Source organism: Dermacentor albipictus, chromosome 8, assembly GCF_038994185.2.
Source record: "Dermacentor albipictus isolate Rhodes 1998 colony chromosome 8, USDA_Dalb.pri_finalv2, whole genome shotgun sequence".
Classification (NCBI taxonomy): Eukaryota; Metazoa; Arthropoda; class Arachnida; order Ixodida; family Ixodidae; genus Dermacentor; species Dermacentor albipictus.
The window spans coordinates 101,142,336-101,161,758 of NC_091828.1; the positions used below are offsets into that span (position 1 = coordinate 101,142,336).

The following is a 19,423-nucleotide window of genomic DNA, read 5'->3' on the forward strand; positions in this document are numbered from 1 at the left end:
AAGACTACGCAAAGATAAAAAACATGGGTATAGATGTAAAATTGTGCTTCTACAATACCAAAAATGCTGCTCTTGCTATGAGAAGAGGCTAAGCAAAAAAAAGAAAGACGCAAAACAAAAGATGGTTGGTGAACCCACATCTGCACCAGTCACTGCCCCAGTCCCTGCACCAGCACCAGTCTCTGCACCAGCTCACCATGATGTCATTGATTTTAGAGCTATTTGTACGACCCAATTGATTATTTATTTATTTAGTAAATATGAGTTGCACTGTATTCTAAAAGAGCCACAGAACGTATGTGACAAGTTTCAAGAGATTTTACTTCGCAACAACGGCCCAAGTAAAAATAGTTAACGTTGAAATCCATGACATCACACTGACGCACCGGTGCTAGAGCTTCGGCATAAAAGTACAAGAAAATGAAAATTTTGCCTCCATTTTCTCTTCCAGTAAATAACCTATAACTGTGAAGTTAATGAAGATGCAGTTTTGAAAGTACTCTTTATACTATCTAAACTGATTTAGTGTCCCCCTCTAAGGTCCCCTAATTGCCACGGCAAATTTTTAATAAATTTTCAGGAGCAAAAGAAAAAAGAATGAAAAACTAATTGTGTATTGCTTTCTTGTCAAAATTGGAAGAAACTGAACACATACACAAGTGCAAGAATTGCAAAAAAATTCGTGATAAGTTAACTCGTCATCAAGACCAGAGGATGCTTGCCGTGATGGTGATCGCGTCAACGGTAATCAAGGCGTTAACGCGCCAGCTGGCCGGCTCGAGCACTCACACGGCAGAGGTAGACTGAAGGGTACTTCTCCTGCAGCTTGATCAGATTGGCACTCTCCATCTCTTGGCAGCTGCGCATCTTCTGCACATGCTTCTTGCTGCGCAGAGAGAATCAGCTGAGGGAGATTGCGAGGCCCCCTGGTTGATAAGAGGTCTACGACAAACGGGCGGGACAACATTTACATATGCAGCCAAGACGGCATGCAGGGTCTTCAGTGCATCGTTGTCAACAGCAGGCAGTTTTGGAATGACATTTGCATGCAAACGTAAACTCATTATGTACGCAAAGATATAGCCTTGTTCGCGCTGTGCATGTTCCGTATGTTATTGGGTCTCTGTGGTTTACATACGCTACATTAATGAACATTCTTTGGGGAGCTTAACATAAATAATGTTTACATGTGGTAAGCGTTTTCAAACGTGGCAGCATCTGTGGCTACAGCTTAAGTTGTCATGGTGGCTACGCTCTGGTCACCGTCAACAAATGGCGAAATCAGCTTTCTCTTCTTCACCTGGAAGGCTACTTTTGAGTTCGTAGTGCATCCGATTTCTGAGACCTTGTGGCAATTGCGGCATCGGTAAGCCTGATGAGACAAGTAGACTTAGAAACGATAGGATAGTTGCTCGTAGATTGTCTTGGCTTGGACTTGCTTTGCAAGAACATTTTTTTTTTTTTTGCCATTCCCGTACACTAAAGCTTTAACAGACGCAGACAGTAGTGTCCTGCAAAAGAGCTTCCGTTTAACGTACTTAAGGAACTACATGCTGCTCTTGAACTTCCTATTAGGTTCTCCAACTCAGCGAACATGGGTTACATATAGGTATCCCTACTGTAATGTGCAGGCGATTTTCTGACCCATATTTCAGGAAAAAAGGTCTGCATTAAAGTTGGGTAGATATAATCCTTCACAGTGAGCTGTTTTCCCTTGATGCTCTGCCAAGGGCAGGCCAAAAACCAGCGTTTTCAGTGGGAGATAGGCGTGGCGTTCGTTAATGCCTTTGCTTTCCTCCAACACTGCTAAGACTGACGTCATCAAGTTCACCAATGGGTTCAGGTGCGTGCACGCTGACCAGTCAAGTTCAAATTATTCAACATGGGCCAATTTGACAACTGAAATAACGAAAGCCTTGGCCCACAGAAAGAAATGTACATTGGCAAAGGCCTTCGGTTCAAATTAATCAGAGACAAATTAAAAGTTATACTTTAATCATTTATTATTTAATTCAATGCCTTCAAAGGTCAAGGGCATTACTGAAAAGAGTGGTATCATTAAATGAGTAGGTAACAATATTTAACACAGCATTACCATTCTACTGTTACCAATGCTGTCTGTTGCCAACTGCGCATGCATGGAATTTACTGCGCATATGTAGTTCAGGGGGAATGGTAGCGGTAATGGTAACAGCAGAAGACTGCCACTGTGATAAAACACTCTATTAAATATTTTAACGACTGCCTCATTAAGAAGTAGCTTTACCTACAAGACTCCTGCAGCTTGGATGGATGTGACGCTCAGAAAAAATGTCCTCTGGTTGCTGATAAACCAACTCGAACTTTTTTTTGCCAGTTCGTTATACCATCACAAGAAGATTCCCAATCTAGGCCCTTCCATCTTTGTCTTTCTTTTTGTTGTTGAGAAAATGCACTATTGACAATCTGAAACTTTCGAAAATGCGTAGCATCAAGTTTCTATCAGAGCAGCTCCATAATAAAAACCGGTCACAATTCTGCCAACAGCAAATATCAGTAGTCAGGCATTAATCTAATAGGCATGCAGGGCCCGCACCATTGTTTAATTCAGGTGCAATGGTTCACTAGGACTTCAACAAAATGAGGCAAACAAATCAGGTTAGGTTCGGGTGAATTAGCATGTGGAAGCACTCCAGCCCACAGGGGATGGTGAGCTCACTTACTCGTGAACCAACAGCAACTCATCCACGGTGGCCGACCGGGACTGCAAAAGAAGAGCATGGAACTGCATTACATTTTGATTCATAAGGGTCCACCCGAAATCTCTCCTTCTCCTTGGTTTCTAACTGTTCTGAGATTTAGACCTCAGCAAGCCAACTTTTCCAAACTCAAGCATGCAATACCGTATTTACTTGATCCTAATGGCACTTTTCTTTTTCTGGAAGATTTAATGAAATATGACACTCACTTTAAAATCTAGTAAGAAACAAAACTGCAATTGGTACAAGCTGTCGTTGTTGGCATTCAAGATGGCTGTAATTTAAAGCAATCAAAACATTGGCTGCAGCTTTAGCAGCTGCAACATTGTTTGTGCACACTTTGTAAGTTTGCTAGGCTGCCATAGTCTGCAAGGCATTTAGGAAATGCTGTCATTTCAAATGAGAAAGAGGAGATGCTATGGGCTGTTGACGTAGCGGTACAGAAGCCTCTGACGGCAACAAGTGTTGCTTAGTCTACTGTTGCTCGGATGTAATCATTATTTTTTCCAAGTGGGAACAAATTGTGATCACTTTCTCTCTTACAACGAAAATTTGTTAAGTGATCAGACAAAACATTACTTTCCTGTTTCGCTCACAATAAAGCCAAAGTGCATGTCGTCTGTGAGGACACTACTAAAAAAGAAAGTTTATTCTGCTGCAATGGAATTGTGGCACAACCTCTCACTGCTAAAGTGGAGTACACCTTTCACCATAGCAGTGACAGAAGGCATCACTTATCCATTGCACCAAAGACAACATTCTTTTTAGTGGCATTGGCACAGATTACATGCCCTGGAGCTTTATTGTTCACAAAACATGCTTGTAATGCTTCGAAACATAGCAGAGTAGACAACGGATAATTCGAACTCGACGGGGACCGCAAGAAAGTCAAGAGTGATTAGAAGTCCGAAATACTGGATTCGCCCGAAAATAAGCGACTCTGTTGCACAAGTGGCCAAAAAAGATGTCTCATATTCTCTGATCGTCACTTTCGGGGATACCTTACATTTCGCATGACTAGTGCGAGGCGCATCCACATCTATGAGCGACGGCATTCTTGGTACAGTGCCAAGCACACTACCTATCTTATCACAGTGCAGAAACGCTGCCACTCGTCGACGTGGCCAGTGCTAGTCACATGAAATATCGCGAAAAATGCAACCATCATAAAAAACGATCATCCAAGAACACGACCCAAGTTTGTCAACGCGCTGCTGAGTGCACATGCGCTTTTCTTTAGCCTAGACATCTCATGGCTGCATTTTCTAGCAATGTATTGATGCTACTCCTTGCCATGCTTTACATGCTTTGGCAGTGGCCAGAGTGATGTTCTGCATGCGTTATCAACGGGATCAGCTGGCCACCAACGATGGATGGTAAGAATGGCATAGAATCAAGCGAAAGGCATCGTTCGCTACAAAATCTCGACCCATATCTCGATCACTGTTATGCTGTTGCTACAGAAGGCCAACGTACCGTCAATGCATGCCTACGAATCTTCACTGGCGACTACTAGACTGACTAGGCTTCGGAAGCTTCGGTTTCAAGGAGGCGCCAGTGACATGGCCAATGAGATTGCTGGCAACATATCAACGCAAAAATATCACTATCTCTATTCGATGCAATGGCCAAATCAGCACACGGTCACGCAGTTGGAGCCCAAATTATCGCACGGCGCACTGTCAGGTGTCCGGCCAAGTGCCCTCACAGATTAGCTCTATGGGGCCAGTGGTAGTGTGATGGAGCTCTACGAATAATTAAGCATGTCCGAATTATCCGTCAGAGACTGCATCAAACTGAACCCACTGCAGAATGCTACCTCCGTGCAAAACTTGAGCGGAAATCAGCCAGTGTTCTAGCTGGATTGATCACAGGCACATGGCATTCGTATTTAAGCAACACTCAATTAGGAGTCCAAAACTAGGTGCTGCAAGGAAAAGAGGGATATTACAAGGAATCGCGCATGAAGACATGCATCGGACAGGATGCACTGGTTTCGTCGGTGTCTTCATCCGCACTATTCCTTGCAATATGTCACACCAACAAGGCCAATTCTCTACTTCAGAAGAAAGGCAGGGCTTACGTCAAGCAAGAGGCAAAGGTTGAGCAGTCCACGCCTCTCCAACACCTGCCAGGGCTTGAGTATGCGCTCGGGTCGCTCTGGGTGGCCCCTGCACAGGCAGAGTGACTTTCTGAGCTCAATGTCACACACTACACGGCCTCTATGGCAGACAGTGCCTTTACCTTTTCCAGCATCTCTGAAGTCAAACCCATCGTGTAATTTATGGACAACAACAACGACAACAAACATGTCATGATCACCAGCCTATATACTGGACTAATGCAGGACAGACGCTTCCCCACCAGCGATCTCCAAATGTTCCATTATGTCAGTCAATTCCACCCTAGGCTGGCTGTGAGATTTCCTAAGCTAGTTATTCCATCTCGTCCTCTGCCACCATGAACAGTGTTTCTTTTTCCTTGGTGCGTACTCCATTCTGTCACTCAAACAGACCACTGGTTAACTACCCTGTGTGTCACATGACCTGCCCAACTCTATTACTTCCTCTTAATCTCAACTAGAATATCAGCTACCCGTTGGGGAGGATCTCTGGGTTTGCTGGCTACTGCACTGTCGTCAGAGGTAAAAGACACTGCACAGCAGAACGGCACAGAACAGATCTAACAAACCGGCGAGCCGCATCTGCAATGTCGCAAGCTAGCAGCTCGTGAGGAGCAAATTACATGATGATGAGCAAAGTGCGAGAAAAAAGGAAGTTCTAACGACCGTGTTTGCTCTCTAAACCAAACTGGCACCTTCCCTTCTCTGAACGTCGTCTGCTGGAGAGCAATGCAAAGCAACCCCAAAAGTGCGAAAACAGCTAATGAAACACTGGCGGTGTCAGCTCTATCTGTGGCTACGGCCGCTCCACTGGCTTCCACGAGGATTACAGCATCCTTAAAGTTTTGCTTTCAGTTTTACTAATGAGGCAGTGCTAATGGAACAAATCTTTCACTTTGAAGCTCTACTTGGCTCAGGTTCATTGTAAACTTCTGCTAAAATGCCATTTCGGAGCAGGAGGCTGTAAAACGCACAGCCTCGGCACAATTTGGCGCTGCCATTCCATCCTCGCATTATGGCAATCATCGGCATAAATTAAGAAATGCAGACGACAGAGCACATGGGCCCAGTACAGCCTGCACCACTTGGCACCAGATTTAGAAGCATGCCCAATCAAAACAGGGATGCAAAAGACTGCATTGCATTCCTATGCAGCAGCACTACCACTAACAGCAACCAGTGTGCACAGGCACTGCCGGCAAGCCACTCATTGTCTCATCTCAATGAGCTCTTGCGAGTGCAAGACAGCAAATAAGCTTGTGGGAGGCAGTTTGTGGCCACTGGCAACAACACAAAGTGTCAAGAGGGCCACACACCTCTCGTCGAGGCAACGGTGTTTTGCCATACGCTCGTCGTACGCCAGGGCGGTTCGGTTAGGTGGCACTTCCAGGTTGGTGTTGGATCTCAGCGCTTCCACCTCCCTCTCCAGCCGTTCCTTGTCCTCGGGTGGGTGCTCGTAGTAGCCGCTGCGCGTGGGGAACTTCTCGGGTCGGTGCACGCCCAGCTGCCCCCGGTACTCGGATCGTGGCAGATGCGATGACCCGGCGACGGCTCCTTTCGTGCCGCTGGTGCGCTGGATGCGGAGGCTCTTCCAGTGGGGTCTCAGCACTGACACGCAGTTCAGCAGGGTTTCCGTCACGCTGCACTCGGATCACCGCCCCCATTAACCCCTTTAATGACAGGACATATAAACACCAGAACAAAATGTTTATCCGCCATCTAAATGTGCAAGAAACGAGAAATCACTAGAAACCACAATCACTACTCTAATAAACACCATAATCAATGCAAATTTTAAAACTATGTTACGGGAACATTTTAGCAATAGGGTTGGAAAAAAAGCACCCACTCAGAACACTGGAAGTGGGCTTCACTCTAAGCCACCTATGGCTTCGCTTGGAATTTGTACAGTCCTCAACATATGTGAGCCACAGCTGCACATTTCGTCTGCTTTACATCACGTGTGTGACACCACTGTAGCTGGAGATCAAGCAGTGGTTGCGTGCTGAACTTCTCCTACCTCGTTGCTCTAAACCAACAAATGGCGCTGACTCAGTGTTGGTTGAAGACATTAAGTCAGAAACTTCGTCAAGAAACCCAAGCTCATCAAGAAAACACATTTTTCTGTTGTGTTGCCTGTCGGCAACATTTGTCAATAAATGGTCAAATAGACCGAAAAAAGGCTTTAAAGCCAGGAAACAAAGGCACAAAGAAGAGAGGAATGCTGAGCTTTAAAAGGATTCAGGGGAGCTACATGCAGACGCTCCTGAGTTTTAGCAAAGCAGGAAGAGGAATGGTCACAATCGAGAAAGTGAAAAACCAACCGAGCTTCCGGTGGGGTGGTACAGTTAAACCTCGTTATAAAGAAAAGTGAAAAAATTGCGAAATAGCTTAACTGCATGAGAAAAATCATTCAAGGCCACCACAACATTGTCAGATATATCTGAGCTCTCCAGTTCAAAATGTTTTCCGAGATGCTAAACCTTGCAAGGCGTCAACCTCGCCATTTGGAACGAGCAGCACTTGTGAGCATAGCCTCTAAGACCAGTGGAACGTATGTAGGAATGGTTCCCGAGATTTTCAAGCACCAGTGTGCACCCCCCAATCTCGCAGGTCAAGCGTCAAGGGTGTCATTCTCCACTATGCTAAGAGCAGTGCTCTCAGTGCATGGGATGTGAAAATGTTATGCACATTACTTGTGGGTCGTTCCATGGCAAACGCCCCAGACGTTGCACTCGACCCTCTTTGATTCCATTCCAGGAAATTGCGGTCGATCATTTTGATGCACTGTTTGCCCTCACTACAACCTTTGCGAGAAAAAAACTTTTTTCTCTCTCTTACAGCGATTTGAATGTTGTCATGGGGGGCGAAACCTAGGTTGCGAAAAAGACACCCGCAAAAATACAATACTACACTGAGCGACTTAACTATCTGCTGGTTGCTCGAAAAAGAATTGTGCTTTCTTATTCCCTCTCATTGGCGTCTCCTACTTCATCTCACAATGTGTTTCGTGGTAAAGCAATGTGGTGATTCTGCACCAATCTTGACTCTATACAAAATTCTCCATGCTTTACAGTCATAATACAACTGCATCATGTGGCTAGACAGCTGGTAGTAAGTGTGCCCAAAAACTACTGAAGTAAATGGGCGAGCAGTTTTGAAGTTGAAGAGGCGCAAACAATGGAAAATGTGTGAAATGCCTCGTCCTCAGGTACAGAAACACACAACTCCCAGAATCACACCACTCCTGTGCTACAAACAGCCGGGGGCCTTACTAAACCTAGCCCTGGGAGTGTTAAGGCCAAGCAACGTGTACGCTTGCCAGTGTGAAAGCTCGTGCCCATTTGCCTTGCATTTGCTGTGCCTTGCGAGGAACGGTGGTGTGAATCTACAAGATGCACGCCAGCTCATTATGTTCACCGTGGTAGAGATTGTTTCGTATTTTCGCAACACAGGCAGAGCACCGTTATTTGTCCGGAGAAGACACCTGTGCCCGCATCGCGCCTCGATGCGTACGATCTGTCCTGCACCGTCTGCACATGCGTAGGCGCGCAGGCGCGAGCTTTCGCACGCCAGCAAGTGTACATGTAGTTTTGCCTTTAGGCAGCACCACACACAGTCATGGGGGCAGATGTCATCGCATCCACCACACGAAGTTTACAGATCCGGCTCGCCCCACTGGCAGGAAGTTGTCTTTATCTTATAGTACTTTCACTTCCCTCTTCCTCTTCCTTTCTGCACTGCAATTAAATAATAAACACGGCTAATTTCTCCAAATTACTTTTTCTTAGCTTCACTGTTGGCTTTGCATGGTTGTAAATGTACAGCACGACACAGGGGAGCAACAAACAACATACCGGGTAGCAGAAAGTTGACGTTTTGTTTTGTTCCAATCCTAAACCATGCCTACACATTCACACTGTGGCCAGACAGAGATAAAAAAAAAACAAGATTTCCACCTGTCACTGACGTGACCGAGCGGTTGCGGCAGGCTTGGGCAGGGGTCCCCCAACAATGCACGCAGGGTCAACGCCACGCCTTCCGCAAGGGATGGTACGCAGTAACCGCCCTGCACAGACACAACAGTGCAGAACTGTGTCTAACATCTTCGCTCTTGAAAAATGGACTGAGCTTGCGCTGGTGGTGCTTATCCCCTATCGACAGATGTAAGCAGAAGATACTCTCTTTCCATATACATAGCAGGCAGCTCTGCGGAAGCTATACGCAAGTAGTGCGGTCAAGGAAGTCTCCCTCTGCATGTTTCGCGATGCAGTTGACTTGGACCTGTGAAGCTTTTTACGGACTATTACGGACTATATTCAAGTTACAACTCGCGGACACAAGGTGATACCAAACGACATATCACTAGTGCACCTCTGTGCTTCTAGTATGTAACATACTATCGTATAAACCAGAATATAGGTCAAATGGTAATATATGTCAACCCCTTAAACCAGAAGTACAAAAAGAGAAGAGAGAAAAAGAAAGATGAAACAACAAAAGAAAAATTGCCAAAACATATTTATTTTCACAACAGTGCTGCAGCTTTGTGGCGAATTGACTGCACCGGCACAAGTAGCAAGCGTGCTGCACGACGCCGTAGACGCACTGAATGATGCCAACGAAGTGACATTTTCTGCGAGTTGCACAGCGACAGTTTTTCTTTTGCGTGCCACTAATATCACACTTTCTTTTTTCTATTTTTGCCCCCAGGAATGCCAAACTGGCGCCCACCAGCCATGTTGACATTCACTTTAGTGAAGTCTACAACATTTATTTCGAGTGCTGCTGAAAACTGTTCCCACTTACCGCTACGCATCGCTAACCAGAAGAAAAAGAAAGAAGGGAAAGGAATCGCACACGAGGCCGATCGGGAGAGTGTATAAGGAAAAAAAAATTCCAGCAATCACATCTGGATATGGATACCGCTTTGGCTATGCATTTTCCAACATGCGCGTCCATCCCGCCATAGGCTGCCACACAACTCATTTTCTGCTAAAGACCATTGTATGAGACAAGGAGTGACTTAAGCTTGCTTTTTTCAAGAAAATACCTCGACTTATGTTACGGCTTATACGGTATTGTCTGGTTGCGAGTGCAAGCAGTGCGCAGTGACCACTAGCCGCAGAATTGTGTCACTAAGCCTGTGGCGCCTCTCACTACGTCGTAATAACTACATCGTATTTTGCAACATGACAGTACATGAGACTTAATGTTACGTCAAAGTATATGTTGCCTTCCAACACATTCATTTCATATGCAACGCACTATATTTTTGTTTCAATGTGAGCAGCAAAAGAAAACTCTCTAGCTTTGATAGTGTTGCATGCTGCGCGTGAAACAAAGTACAGCTGGTGCCTTAAGAGTGCAGATGAAAACAGCATCCAAAACCACTCGTGCTTAGATTTAGGTGCCCATTAGAGAGCCCCAAGTGGTCAAGACTAATCCACGGCGCCCCTCGTAGCTACTGTGCTGTTTTGGGATACCGAACCTTAATCAATAAATCAATGAAAAAGACGAGCACCTACCTCAAGCACAACACAAATGCGTCCTCCTGCCAAGGCCATCAGTGGGTAGACTAGGTGAGCATAGGTGGCTGGTGACAATCGCATGAGACCCTGCACAAGCAGCAGCAAACTCCAAATGTTCAGGCTTTCACATGTAGCTCCAAAAGCAACTTGATGATACAATGTACTCTTCATTGGACATTCTGTGCTAATTGCACATGTTGTATTACCTCGCGTAAGCTCCGAACTTCTTTAAAGAAATTTTTTACAAGGTGCGGGGCCTTACACGAGGCACATTTCTGGCTAATCACCGAAGCCTCGAACTACACTCGGACTGCTATGCAGAATAACGCAACGACCGACTGTGAAGCTTTATTTTAGTCTTGCTCGCCGCTTCCGTTGCCCGCATCGCCTGACTAGCTCACCTTAGCAGTGCCTTTCCAATGGGGTCAGAATGCAAAAATGCTCGTGTACTGCACTTCGGCGGCGCATTAAAGGGACCATGACATGGTCGTCAAACTATTCTCGGTTCATCACCGAGTGTAGAGCAGGCAAAATGATTATGTGCAAAAAAAAAGGGGGGGTTCTCAGCGCACCTGCTAACCTGAAATATTGATTTCACATTGCTGCCCCTAAGCCTTTCCCATCGACAGCTATCACCTGCTATACCTATCACCTGTTGCTATACTGTTGCACATTTCTCAACCAAGATATAAAAGAAAAATTTTAAATACAAATTTTGTATCACACCAAAATATGTGCTAAAATCCTGCCAGCTTGTTGGATGCGTGCACGGGTTAACATGCAATGCATACTTCAAAATTTGAAAATTTCGTGTCACGGCCCCTTTAAACAAACCCAGACGGTGGAACTTAACCTGACACCACCCCAACTTGTGCGGCATCTCTCACTGCTTGTGCATGCTTTGGGACATGAAGCACCATAATCTATTTTTGCTCACCTCAGGGCATCCAAGAGCGGCATCGTAGCCCGCCGATACCAGCACCAGCTCTGGCTGGAACTGCAAGAGATTGGGCATCGGTTTGGAGGCCGATGCTCTAGGTGGCGAATGCCAGAAATGCCATAACTGACCTCGTAAGCCACCGGAAGCAGCAACTGGTGCCAGATGGCCAGATAGTCCGCGTCCCCAAGGCCCACCTGCCAGCACAAGCCATAATCAAGACTACAGTTGTTCACGGTCATAGTACTTACTAGGCTACTTTTAGTGACAAAGCTCCTGTCGAAGCTGGGCTAATTTACACATCCGCACAATCAGCAGCACAAGCAGTATATACTTTTCAGTCAACTTCTGGACAAGGGCATGAAGATACCAGAGATCAACTGTTAACCCTCTCCAGCGTTAACTGATGTTATCCTTAAAGGAATGTAAGTTTGGGCACATTGGTGTTCCACATGAGTCCTTTAGCAAACAAAAAGACAGAGACATGTCGACGTCCTTTATACTGTCTCCTGTTTTTTTCCGTGCTAAAAGGCTAAAATGAAACTACCCTATGCCAGAGAATTCCCCAATCTCATCACTTCCTCCATCCTATACTGCATGCACGCAATTGAAAGTCCCTTCCATCGGCACCTACACCAGTTAACCAACTGTTCGATGCAATAAACAACCTGCCCCAACCCTACTTCTGCCTCTCAATCTCAACTATACTATTGCCCACCTTCATTCCATCCATAGTGCACATGACTGTCTTTCCACCTCTAAATGTTATGCATATCACATCTCGTTTCATTGTCCATTGTGCAGTCCTTAGTGTCTATCCGCATTTCTTTGTTAACCTTCAAATTTCAGCTCCATATATTTTTAGTACTAGCAGAATACTGTTGAACCTCGATGTAATGAATTACTGGAAAAGAAAATTTAAAATTTTCTCAACAATACAAGTGTGAAACAATTATATGCTTATAACAAATACTGGATATATAGAGATCTTGAAGTCCGTATAAATTTATACGTTGCACGTTCAAGTCACGTTCAGGTCAACAGCCTATAGGGATCAAAGCGAAGTCCTACAGCTAAAGGGCATGCCATAGGGAAGGCAGATACACAGGCACCCGATCAGAGCAGCAACCAGAGGCCACTGAATTATCTGTAACAGCGTGTGGCTGCATGCTACCCAAGCATGGCACAGAAGCCCGTCCAATTGGAGCTGAAGAACAAGGAAGACAGCAGTGCTACTTGAGATGTGATGAAGCTAATTTTGTGTTGGACACAACTTCATTAGAATGAGGTTCAACAGTGCATAGACATGTACACTCGACCCTAATGGCGCATTCACACCGAAAGCGGAGCGTCTAAGCGGCCAAGCGGATTTTCAACGCGGCGAGGCGGTGAGCGCGCGCGCCTGTTCAGACCGGACGGCTTGCCTGGCGGCCCGCGTGGCAGCGAGGGCGGAGCATCCGGCGTTTTCATGGCACATGTGTCGCCATCTCTTGGCACCACTCGCCCGTCCTCAACGCACGCGCACGCGCGCGTCGTCACCGCGCCACCCTGCCACCGTCGTCTGGACGGCCGCTCGCGCTTGCTAACCACTTGTGAAGCAGCTCGGATGAAGAACACGAAATAGTTGGCATTCTACTCGCCGCCACTTCAGGAGCTTTTCCAGACGAGCAGCAGAAAGCTCGAAGACCGCCCGCCAACACCGCTGGTGGGTCCGCCCCGCCTTGCAAGAACGAGAGCGAATTGGTCATGCCAGTGCTTTGATGCTTGTATTCAGTGTCCTTGAGTACGTCGTGTCTCTTGTCACATAGCATCGCGCAACATTTAATGGTGTCGATCTAAAGTGCAGCGCAAAATCCAGCTGTCTCGGTGGATGCCATTTGAGTCGGCTTGTCTCCTCGAGCCCTGGTTGGCTGCGGGAAAGCGGGAAGCTCCGGCGGGGCGGAAAAAATCGGTCCGAGAGCGATCGGGCTGCCCGCCGCGTTTTCCGCCTGCTTTGCCCGCTCGGCGAGGAGGTTTTCGCCGCTTTCCGCTTTCCGCCTGCCCGCTTTGCCCGCCCCGCCTTCGGTGTGAATGCGCCATAAGACTTGAGGGATTAACTGAGATTCTTTTACAAAAGACCTACCTGGTTGAGAGGCACGTTAATGTTGTAGCCCGCACCAGCACCCCTGCCCACATAAGGAAAGTCAGACTCTCGCAGCTCGGGCCAGAACTCGCCATGCTCGTAGCGGTGCACGGAGAAGTACAGAACCCTGTACAAGATGCACGGGGAAAGCTTAGGAAATTGCCTTCTGTTGATCATTATTACATTAAAAACTCACAAAACATGTTGGCACATGAAGAACACGCAGAAACAAGAGACGAGCATTGGCAACAACATTCACACACACTTGGAGTCACTTGGCTTTCTACGTGTTCCTCAATGTTAGTCTTCCCCGCACAACGCTCTCATCTCTGGAGGTTTGACTTTCCCGCATGCCATAGTGCATGCAATGGCAAGGGTCAGTATTGTAGTTGTGTGGCTGCGATGAGAGATGGTGCAAGTACTCCACTGCCGGCGCCACCTGATGGCGTGGTTAGCTCAGATGGAAAGCGCAAGAGGAAGTTACTTCCACCTCTTTGCGTTGGAAATGCTACCACATGCAGACAGACTGCGCAGTCATTGGTGCACTTTATGGGAGTGTCCCATAAAGGGCTTCCCATTTGGCTTCAAAGCATGGCACCAGCACTGATGCACACCATCACTTGTACGCGCTTTGACTGCACCTGCAAACGATCTAGGCCTCAGGGTCTAACACAAAACCTTCACAACTCCAAAACACTGACACAAGAAAGTTAGCCTGCCCTGTATACAATGGTTAGGGTGTGTGCATGAAATGCTCCTTCGCGTGAACATATCTTATCTCAGTCCTTGAATTACATGGTAGATTGCAGATCTGCGCACACCAGGGTGTCTGCATAACACAGTGGTAACGTGGGAAACAGCCAAGGCTGCAGCTGTGGCGTCATGTATGCTATGGCACACAGCACGCTAGGCATGGTAGGCCAAGCAAGTTATGCAGTCACAGGCAGTCAAATTTAAAGCTAAGTCTCTACTAGAGTCATTAGAGAGTTTTAGCGCACCCAGTATTCCAGTAAATGCAAGCGGACTGGGCGTTTTACCAGATGAGTGGAGGCACAAATGTGAATGACCTGCACGGTGCAGCCACCTGGTGGCACAGAGGTCAACCAGACAAATACAAAACTAATATTGCAGTAATCAAGTGTATTCTGCCTTGCTGCTGGTGTAACTTTTCGGCAGTAGTGTAAATGTACTGCTGCTGAAAATTTACGCCAACAGTAAAGTAAGATAGGCTTGTTTTCTGCAATATCGGCTCTACGTTTGGTTGAGCTCTGCACCACCAGGTGGCTGCACTATGTAAGCCTTTTAAGTTTGCGCCTCTGCTCATTCGGCAAAACACCCAGTCCACTTGTGTTTACCGGACTGTGCTAAAACTCTCCATTACTACATTGCAGAGAAGTGAGAGATAACCCACCTTGTCAGCAATACTTGTATAATGGTGTTCTGCTTGCAAAATATTCAGCTTCGTATGTGTCTTCACAGTTAAGTGGGCGCCTTAGCTATGGACACCTGCCACTCTGCTTTTAGCAAGGTTAGGGCAATGCCATAAGTGTCTGCGCAAGTGTACTGTTTGCTATTGGCTTCCTAATACGTACAAACACATTGCAAATCTCTGATGCCACCACGCACACGTTTTGCACATAGCACGAGCAGCAAAGCCAATAATTTGAACGATGGTAGCTCAGTGGTTAGCATGTCACGCTACCAGCTGCAGCTGGATGCACCAGTCTGCATGCAATGCACCGCGATGCCGGTATGCAAAGCTTTGTTCTTCTTCGCCTTATGGTGAACACATAAATTTGTTAACATAAAAAAAGCGCCATGTTGAAAAGGACCTGCACAAGGTGAATGAATAACGCATGACAGACCATGGACTTTGCCTGGAAACACAACAAAATTTGCCAACTCATCTTGGGTAATGCAACAGAGCTGAAATAGTTGTGCATTTTTACTTGGCCATTTAGAGTTCAGGCACTTACACTTGAAACTTGCACATAGTTCCAGGAAAATATCTTTTTTAGAACTACCTGCCTGCTTCGGCACTCTGAAATAATGGAAATACAAATGATAGATATAATACCTAATTCAAATTGCAAAAAAAAAAATTTATGGGAGATTTGAAAAATTGAAAATCTTGTGCTTTCTTTTTTGAGAAGACTTATTATTGCAGTTCTCTTACAGACTGCAGGGAATTATTTTCTTTGGTAAGTCTGCAAAGAAACAAAGGCGACACTAAGACAGGCTCACCGGGGGTCCTCGTAGAAGGCATACTGAGTGGCTTGGCCATGATGCACATCCCAGTCCACAATCAGAACCCTGTACAGCACATGTGCAAAAACAGGTCATGTGCTGCTGGTGAAAATAAACAGGTACTTTCGTCGCTCTTCCACGTCACATCAGCTTAATGAGTGTTATTTCACACAGTGCAAAACAAAACTATCTCACAGAGGATATCTATAACAGAACGCAGCAGGAAAAAATAGATGAAGGCAGTACAAGAATGTTTTCAAAATCTAAAAAGAAAAAAGAAAAAGAAAGCAAGAATGCACACGGGCTTCGAAAACAAGCACTTCAGCGATCGTTACACATCTTCGAACTACTTGGTCAATTGCTTAGCTTAACCCCAGCCTCCTGTATATTTTTCAATGTTCGGAGATGCCAATACTTGGGGTCACTTAGCTAGCGCCACTTTCCCAGTATAGTTGACTTGCGTTAATTCAATCTGACAGGTCCAACAATATTGACCAAATTATCCAGAGGGCCAAATCAAAAAGAAAAGACATCAAAAGCATCCAAACATACCCCTGCTTCATTTGGCAGTGTTAGCTCGATTCCAGGCGAAAAATCCGCATTTTCGGCGGGAAATTGTGTGTCTTCCGACGCTTTAACCACACCCTAATGCCCCATTTACAAAGAGAAATTTCCAGTCGGTGACCAAAAAAGCTACGTCACACGAAAGAAAACAGCCCTCGCCGCACGAAAGAAAAAAGCCCTCGTCACACCAATCAGTCCGAGACTGATTCTCGTCAGCATTAAAAAAAAACACATCGCTTCTCTCAAGCCAATCAGAATGTGGGATTAGGAGAGAATGGAGGGAACACAGGCGGAAGCTGCTTGCATTGTAAACATCCGGTGAGCCATATTGCAAATGGCACAGGCACGGCCAGTCACACCAATGTTTGCAAGTAGTTTGCTGGCATTTTGTGCATTTCTGCCGTGTTTCATGCGGAGAGAAGCCTTCAGGTCAAGTTTATTTTACAGTACATGGATGTTATGTGCATTACAATAGCTGCGGATTAAGCGTGCAAGTGTGTTTGCAGTGTTGGTACGAGCCAAATCCAGCTTTCACTGTGAGTACGGAGCATTCTTTTCTTCTCTTCACTGTTGTATCGGAGAAAGTTAATGTGGTCATTCTGGCCCGCTGCAAGATTCACTGGTCTGCAAAGTAAGAACGTGGTTTATATTGACACGTGTACTTCTTTATCTTTATGGGGCGACCACTTCTCACCACCTAACAAATGTTATCGCACAGCGCAGGCCGCGCCTGCATGTAAAAGAAGTTTCTGGAATGTTATCGATGGTTCCATCCGCTGTCTTCCCCCGCAACTTGTGTAATCTGATTGCGTGTATGCGCGACGCGAATAGTGTAGAACTTTGTGGAAGATACACGGGTCCCAGCCGTTACTCTGGAACATTTGACAACTGATCTATAAAAGCCGATGCGCTTGACCAGCAGATCAGATTTTCGACGATCGCCGACCGTGTTCGCCGCTATCGTTGCGCTATAAGTGTAGCCTGTTTTGTGGGCACAGGTTCGCCCAATAAAAGTTTTGTCTTTCACAGTATTGCTACTGTGTTCTTCATACGTCACTCCACGTGACAATATCCTGCCCTGTGTATATATAAGTGCAGTGCAATGCAAGCGGTGAGCGCTAACGACGTCTTGCTTTACGTAGCGAATAGTCGAGACTGGCCGTACAGTCATGCACAAACTCGAGCTGTGAGCCCAATCAACACGGCGCTGTTGGCTAGCACTGCTATCGTAGCTATGGAGGGTACAGTGCGATTGTTTGCGATGTTAAGGTGGCAAGAAGCGAAACAAGATGCAAGTGCAATTCGCGATATTTATGGAAGCGCGTTACGGTATTTGCCCAAGCAATATAATGTCTGTGATTGTTGTGTGTGCAGTGTATTTTATATTTCTTTTTTATAGACACATACAAAATGCTCTTGCATTACCCATTAATTTGTAACAAATCTGCGAGAAGCGACCCGATGACCTTCAGCACATGTCGTGAAAGTTGGCAGGCGGCAACATGCATTTCATCGCCAACTATCATACGGTGAATGCACCTTAAAGGGGTGGAAACATCAAAATTTTCGTTCATGCGTTTGTTGATTCAAACATTCCGTCATGCTTCAGGGAGCACGATACACACAGCGGGATTCATGTATATCCGATAAATAATTTAATAATAGCATTATTATACCGAGCGATTTCGGTTTCAGTTTCTGGGCTCCGGGGGATGCTATGACGTCACAGACGAGGAAACGCAACATGGCTTGGTCACGTGGGCCACAAAAAACAGTGACGTAAAACTATGCTGCGTCGTCTGCTCGCGCATACGCGTGCTCTGCCAGCAGAGGTCAACTGGCGATTCGAAGTGCATGTCGCGATTATTATAATTATTGCGAAGAGCGACAACAATGGTAAGAAAATATTGCGGCTTGTGAGAGTCGGTGATTCATTCCGAAGCGCCGTAAGCTTTAGCTTCGAAGTGAACCGTAAAAGGCCTAGCCACGATATCGGCGGCGCCGAACGATCAGAGGCGGTGAAGCTGGCGTCGGTGCACAGAGTGACCACTCCTCGGACGCTGATTGGCCGCTTCGCCGTAACGCTGCCGCACAAATGGGTCCCGGGCCCGTGCTCTCTACGGCTAGGAAATCTCGCCGTTCGCGAGCAAAACCGCCATCGCACGGGGGCCCGCGAACAGCAAACGGCGTGCGGCGAGTTTCCGTGCCGGTAACGTGGACGGGCCTTCCCATTGAGAAAGGCCAAGCGAAGGAGAGACCGCTCGGAGCTGCCGAACTATGCGACTATGCGAGGAGAGAAGCGGACAACACGAGCGCCGCATATCCTGGTCCCCTTTGGGAGTCGGCCGGCTACTGTTTTACACTCAAACGTGCAAAGGCCCGTCGGCACGGCAACTCGCCGCACTCAGTTTGCCATTCGCGGGCCGCCGTGCGGCGTTCGTGTTGTCCACTTCTCTCCTCCTGTGTCCGTGTCTGCACGTCTTACCCCTTCTTTGCATTAAGAAAGGATTTCTATATGCCTGTAGCTCGGTCATAGTGGAGGCTATGGTCGGTCGCTCGGCTCAGCTAAAGCCCCTCCATCCACGCGCCACCGCAGCTAAAGCCCCTACATCCACGCGCCACCGCCGGCGGTGGCGCGTGGATGGAGGGGCTTTAGGCTCAGCAGGCTCCGTAATCGGCATTTCATCGCTACTCATCATACGTCACGTTTTTGTGCTGGTGTGCTATGACGTCAATATTTTTGTTCCTCCTCTGTGACGTAGTAGCTGCCGCGCTAGCGATGGGTCTCGACTACGAGAAGGAGTTTTTAATGACTTTTTGGAGCTGAATTAAAATTATTTTGAAATGTTTGCAGCGTCCGATACCTCGTTCTGGGTGTCCTTGCATACGGAAGCAGCCTACAACATGCTTTTTATAGCCTCAAAATTTGGTGTCCCAACCCCTTTAAGTGCTGCCAAGACAGACGTTGCAGCTATTAAGGTGAATATTAGGGTCAGGCACATGCATGCTCACTAGTGAAGTTCAAAACATGCGGCAAAGGACAATTTGAAGATCGAAATAACACAAAACTGCACCCGTGGGGCACTGGCCAGGACCTTTGTTCCGAGTTCAAATTAACCAAAAAATTGGATTAACTGGAGTCGAATTAATGGAAGTCTAATG

At 46.6% G+C, this 19,423-nt stretch overlaps 1 protein-coding gene across 1 annotated transcript in view; it reads right to left on the bottom strand.

Annotated features, from left to right (window-relative positions):
• The window catches only part of HDAC6 (histone deacetylase 6), a 48,156-nt gene that overhangs the window by 15,805 nt on the left and 12,928 nt on the right, over positions 1 to 19,423 (bottom strand). Inside the window, exons 7-16 of the mRNA XM_065446396.2 lie at positions 15,695 to 15,763; positions 13,451 to 13,577; positions 11,460 to 11,525; positions 11,329 to 11,388; positions 10,389 to 10,478; positions 8,820 to 8,929; positions 6,177 to 6,500; positions 4,822 to 4,909; positions 2,703 to 2,743; positions 790 to 886 (exon numbers count right to left, since the gene is read on the bottom strand). Coding sequence (XP_065302468.1) covers positions 790 to 886; positions 2,703 to 2,743; positions 4,822 to 4,909; positions 6,177 to 6,500; positions 8,820 to 8,929; positions 10,389 to 10,478; positions 11,329 to 11,388; positions 11,460 to 11,525; positions 13,451 to 13,577; positions 15,695 to 15,763 — 1,072 coding nt within the window. The remainder of the gene's footprint in view (positions 1 to 789; positions 887 to 2,702; positions 2,744 to 4,821; positions 4,910 to 6,176; positions 6,501 to 8,819; positions 8,930 to 10,388; positions 10,479 to 11,328; positions 11,389 to 11,459; positions 11,526 to 13,450; positions 13,578 to 15,694; positions 15,764 to 19,423) is intronic.